The sequence below is a fragment of the Mesoplodon bidens genome, assembly GCF_964165515.1.
Source record: "Mesoplodon bidens genome assembly, chromosome: 17".
Taxonomy (NCBI): domain Eukaryota; kingdom Metazoa; phylum Chordata; class Mammalia; order Artiodactyla; family Ziphiidae; genus Mesoplodon; species Mesoplodon bidens.
Window position 1 is genome coordinate 40774977 of NC_138174.1, and position 6478 is coordinate 40781454.

Consider the following 6478-nt stretch of genomic DNA (forward strand, 5'->3'; position numbering starts at 1 on the left):
ATTTTATTTTCTTCCAGTCCCCAATAACCTAACATAAGGTATGCTAATAATGGGTAACTCTATATTTCAGTATTTAAATTAGAAGATATCAAAAGGATGTTGTGACTGAGCTATGACAGATTTGAAAAATCAAAGGGGAGAGAGACACATGGCTTAAGGGATTTTGTGTCTCCTCATTTGGATTACCTGTTGGCAACTTGCCATCACCACTGCCTCCTTCTAAGCCTGGCTTTGCACATTGCTGAGGAGAAGCGGGAGACTACATTTCCCAGAATGCACTTTTCTGTATAGTTCCAGAATAGACTTTGAGATACTTGTTTAAAATAGTGAAGGTTGAAGGGGAGAAATCATTTTCTTCTAAAGTCATTTGCAGAAAGATTCCTGGGGAGATGTCAGATTCATTATGGCTTCCCAGTAAGCACCTGAGAACCATCTACCTCATGACTTTTGGAACAAAACAAATGATGAGAATGAAATGATGAAATTCTGAGATTTCACCTCTTTCCTGCATGTCTGTGAGGAGAATCCACCTGAAAGCTGTGCAGGCTGAGTTCTGCTATGTACACTTCCTTGACCTTCTGTGGCAGCTTTTCTGACTCTTGGCAATGACTTAATGGTGTCCTTGACTTTTGCAATCCCAACTCTTCCTGTTAGCCTTTAATTTCTATACTAAACAGTTCATTCCCATACTACATAGTGTAGTTTATAGGTTTGTTGTTCATGGGTTTTTTTGTTGTTGTTTTTGTTTCTTCTGTTATTTCACCCACCAAAATCCGATTCAAAATTCTGTGGCCAAGGATGCCAGAGCACTTCAGTTAACACCAAGTCAATTGATACTAAGGTGAAATGCACATGCAGATCCCTACCAGCTCAGTCAATGAATTTTAATGTATGCAAGGTGATGGTTGAAAGTAATAAAATAAAAGAAAAGATCATTCTGATTCTGATAGTTACAATCTTATAAATCTCTGGAAATTCTGCTTTCCAAAACGCTGTTTGGAAATATATAAGTGTTTGTGGTTGGGTCAAAGCAACTTATCTGTTTAGATAAGGTGGAATGAGATATTTGCTTATGTAAGTATCTTGTTTGAATGGACAACTCATGACTGATTCTGATAAATCATAGGGTCTACCAGCTAAGAACCTTTCCTCATACTTTGTTAAGAAGCAATTTTGGAGGTAAAAAGAAAAATAAATGGGTGACCAAGGCAAACATAAAACTCTTTTCCTCTCACTTTATGTGTTTGTAAACACATAAAGGGTGTAAATAGCACCTGATGCTGTGAGAATTGAATGAAAAAATAGTTAAAAGTTAAGATTACACAATGCTTACTGTAAATATGTAATACATTTTAGCTTACTAGGAGCAGCGGGATTACAGGGATTTAGTTTATGCTTCCTAGTGTTTTGTGGGAAATATAATATTTACATGCTTTAATGATGTTGTTAAGCTATCTAGAAAGAAAATAACATGCCTTGTGTTTGTATTGAATTCACTTATTTCAGAGAGTTAAGAATGTCTCCAAATTCAGATAATCATTGAATTATTGAAATAAAGACTCCTCATGGGCCTTCTAATGCTATTCTTTACCTCATACTCCTCCCTGCCAGGGCCAAAATTCCTGGAATGCTACAATTGTTGATGATCCTCTCCTAATATAATTGGTTTCTATCTCAATTTGAATTAAGCATTTGTGTTAGCTGGCATAAATTCAAAGGACCAAATGATTTATTTTCTGAGAAAGAGCAGAAGATATGAAATAATCCTCAAAATAAACAAAATGATACATTCTTCGTAATGTACAGCTACTTGCCTTGTAGAATAGCGATAAAGAAAAATATTTTCAAAGATCCATTTACTTCTTAGAATCTTATAAGATCAAATGATATCTACTTTATTCAGAAATAAAAATTCACACTAAATTAACTAAAATTACATGTCAGCATATGCTAATACCAACACTAACACCATACAAGTATGGGGAACTCAAAAATACATTTGGATAACTATAGTGTAGACTACATTAGGAATGCATTGACTGCTGACCTCTATCTTATGTTTGTTTGCTCATATCAAAAGCTCACCCAGCCTTGTCCAGTTTTAAAAACGCATGGCACATATTTTTTCCACTAACTTTTCAAGACTACAATAAGGTCTAATAAGGTTATACATGTAAACATAATGAAATATGTTGACCTTAGACAATATTGGTATTAAAACAGGTCAAATAATATATCTGACTTTGAAAATATATATCATATGTCAAAATATTACTTTTCATATATCAATCATCATTAACTTTCTCTTATCTTTTGTTCCTCACATCCAATCAGTTATCTATTCTGTTAATTAATGTTACAAAGTTGTCCCTTTTTTGCCATTGCCAGATTAATTCAGATTTTCATTATGTCACAATTGAAATACTCTAGTTATTTTATAGTTGCTCTTCTAACCTCTAATCTGTCACTCGATTTTAATCTGTTTGACTGGCTCTTATCAGATTAATTTTCCTAAAATAATAATTTTATTATCATAATTCTCTGACAAAGGTCTTTAAGTAGTTTCATTGTTTTGGCTCCACTCAAACTTCACCTGTGTCCTAATTTCTTTTGTGGATCAAGCAGACATGCTTGTGGTGGATTTTGGAGCCAGACAGACCTGAATTGACAGCTTGGTTTTGACTCTGTGAGATGTGGTTTAGTTCTTCAGGGTCTCTAAACATTACCTGCCTGTCTGTTAATTAACATGGAGAGAAAAATGTGTGGCTGTGTCAAAGTATATCTATGAGAATTAAAATGAAATAACGTGAGTTTTCAGGGCTCTTTGTGTTTGTGTCTTCCTCTGGGTGGATTCTTGTTTTTTTCCCACAGTATGGCTCCCAAACACCAGTCTTCACTTTCACTTCAAGCGAAGAAACCAAATAAAGTGAGACTGAGTCCCGCCTCCAGGGCAGAGGAAACATCTGCTTCTCCAAACTTGCCGAAGGAAGAAAATGAACAGCAAGAAGAAATTGAACATATTGATAAAGTACAAAATGAAATAGACAGATGTAATGAACAAGCCAGCAAGAAGATTTTGAAAGTAGAACAGAAAAATAACAAACTCCGCCAACCATTTTTTCAGAAGAGGTCGGAATTGACTGCCAAAATCCAAAATTTTGGTGTAACAACATTTGTCAACCATCCACAATTGTCTGTACTGTTTGTGCAGGAGGGTGAAGAGACACTGCATTATTTGATAAGAGTTGAAGTAACAGAATTTGAAAATATTAAATCAGGTTATGGAATAGATTTTTGTTTTAATGAAAACCCTTACTTTGAAAATAAAGTTCTCTCCAAAGAATTTCATCTGAATGAGAGTGGTGATTCATCTTCAAAGTGCACTGAAATCAAATTGAAATCCAGAAAGGATCTGATGAAAAGTTCAAGCCAAACGCAGAATAAAGCCAGCAGGAAGACACAGCATGAGGAACCAGAGAGCTTCTTCACCTGGTTTCCTGATCATTCTGTTGCAGCTGCAGATGAGTTAGGAGAGGTAATCAAAGAAGATATTTGGCCAAATCCATTACAGTACTACTTGGTTCCTGACGTGGATGATGAGGAGGGGGAAGAAGAAGATGATGATGATGTTAAAGAAGAAGAAGGATTGGAAGATATTGGTGAAGAAAGGCATGAGGATAAAGGTGAAGAAGATGAAGATTATGAGGAGGAGGAGAAAGGAGAGGAAGATGAAGGAGAAGATGACTAATAGAACACTGATGGATTCCAACCTTCCTTTTTAAATTTTCTCTAGTCCCTGGGAGCAAGTTGCAATTTTTTTTTTGTCCTCTTGTTTTTAGTCATCCTGTTTTGAGGTCTATTTTCTCCTTTATACCATGGTTCTCAACTTATTTTGGGGGGAATACCTTGAGCAGAACTCAGTGGGAAAAGAATCTCTATGTTTTTTCTATTCCAAATTCATTTTTATCCCTTCCTGTCTCAGCAAAACTTTATGGAATCAACACCACCATGCTCCGTGGGAAAAAAAAAAACCTCCTACTCCCTTAGCTCTGCTGGAAGCTGGAGGGTGCTAGGCCCCTGTGAAGTAGTGCATAGAAGTCTAGCTTTTTTCCTCCATTCTCTGTATAACGGGCTCAGAGATTACACTGTGTCTCTATGTGAATATGGCCAGTTAGCATTTACCCACATGTATCTGTTTACTTTCTCTTGTTGAAAAAATGGAAATAAAAAACTTAAAAAAATGGGGTTATAGAAGGTCAGCAAAGGGTTGGTTTGAGATACTTGGGCGCGTTAAGTGGGCATTTTGACAATATGGCTTCTCCTTTGGCATGTCTTAATTGTGATGTTTAACAGACATCCTTGCAGTTTAAGATGACACATTTAAAACCAAATTATCTCCTAATGATGACTTGAGCCCCGCCACTTGATGAGAGAATCAGTAGAACCCATAGGATCTCAGTTGCAATTGACATTCTTTATTGTAAATTTGTTCCTGTTTATTTTTAAATTTTTTCTTTTCATTTCACTGGAAAGAAAGATGATGCTCAGTTTTAAATGTTAATATTGTACACGTTGCTTTGTTACAGTCAAACTAAACGTGTACACAAAGGATTTGATGTTTTTCTCTCACAATGGATATTCTTAATATGACTTTCCAAATTTGACTTGTATAAAATTATTGTCAAACTTTGTCACCCTAACTTCATATTTTTTGATACACAATTGCAGGATGACCCCAGGGCTATATTGATTGAGTAAAGGAATTTGAATCAATGTATTAATGTTTCCATAGCTGGATACCCATCATGGGTACAATTTGCCATCAGTTTCTGAAATTTTTCACAACATTCAGGATTCCAGATTGCTGAAGACTCTGTTCTGAATATGTTGTACCCTTGATTTATATCTCAAATTGGCATTTCAAAATATGGGCTTTTATTTACCTGGATATAATAATAGTGCCTGCCACCACCATCAGACAGACCTGGTGTTCCACTGTCGAGTCAACACAAAACAGGACAATTGTTAGATGTTGTCGAGGTGGCCAAGTAGACAGGCTTTCAGAGTAAGAAGTCCGTATTGGCGGTTAAGAAACTCAGGTTAGGAGTACTTTTGTCTCAACATACCAGCTCTTTAGCATATAGCTCTCAAATGAGACCTGTCTGTGTGGATCTGGATGAGATGATGGACTCTGTTCTATTTGCTAAATGCAATTGGGCATAAGTAACATTTTAAGAAGCTACCTAATATGTACGATTTTAAATGTTTTAAAAATATAGTAGCTAAAGTTAAATGCCACTTAAATTTTTCAGAGATTAATTAATGGACAGCCTGGTTAAATTCAAATATTTTTGATGTACAAAAACTTTCTAAATGAAACTATTCCATCAATAGGCAAAGTGTAATGAAAACCTGTCAAGCTGGATAGTATGTAATTTCTGCACAGGTCTCTGTAGTAAATACACCACTGTATAGCAGTCAGGAATCTTGCTCCAATAAAAGAACATAAAGATTTTAAAAATTACAAAGTAAAAAAAAAAATTAATAATGTATCTGCTGGGTTCAGTGCCTGGTGAATAAATACATATTAACTATTTGAAGTATAATTTGGCCTAAAATAGAAAAGATTTATGTAACTCAATAATGTTTAAGAAGGTGGCCCATTTTTACAACTGATCAAATATACCTGACTGGGGCTTTTGACACAGTTTTTGCCTCTAGATTTTCTAGTCAAATCACTTGCCTCTATCCCTTCCCTCTCAGGGACCATCACTGATCCCACTAGAAAAATCTAAAGCTTATGGATACTCTCCCATGTAAGAGGTAGCCCACTCAGACCTTGAGAACCACATGGGAACTTTTCACTCTTTGGTTTCATAACCCCTCCATAATCTGGCCTGACCTGACTGTATCTTGTTTTCATTTCTTCCCAATGTCCAGAGCTCCACTAAATAGATCATGTCATTCTAACAACTTTGACGACTTTCCCATCTGTTGTGGACTGAATGTTTGTGTCCTACCAAAATTTAGAATTCATATATTGAAACCCTAATACCAATTTTTCATTTTATAACACGTAGATAATGAAGTACATTTCTGTGAAGAAAACTTGCTCAATTATTCTTTTCCTTGTTTTTAATATTAAATAAAGAATTACAAGACTGTTGTGTGTGAAGTGTGTTATGTATTACTAAATTTGTATTTAGAAAAATTTCTGCAATTTGTACTTGTCAAACTTTAACATTTTAAAAATCATTGGTAATGTGGTATTTGATACAATGTTTTCACTACTTTTTAATTTTAATTTTCTGTAATTACAAATAATAAAATCTAATAAACATTTTTGGCATATTTTCTATACAGACTTTAGACTGGTCTTTCCAGATCTTCTCACACAAAACTTTTATTAAAATTTTAATTACAATTACATTGAACTTAAAAATAAGTTTAGAAATAATAGATATATTTATTATGATAC

The 6478-nt window shown here is 34.7% G+C and overlaps 1 protein-coding gene across 1 annotated transcript; it reads left to right on the forward strand.

Moving 5' to 3' along the window:
• Positions 1-2872: 2872 nt before the first annotated feature.
• LOC308605094 (protein SET-like) lies at positions 2873-3748 on the forward strand (the record flags this gene model as incomplete). The annotated part of the gene is made up of 1 exon (XM_081214766.1): positions 2873-3748. The coding sequence occupies one exon, from the start codon at positions 2873-2875 to the stop codon at positions 3746-3748; it is 876 nt and encodes a 291-aa protein (XP_081070892.1).
• Between the last annotated feature and the right edge of the window lie 2730 nt (positions 3749-6478).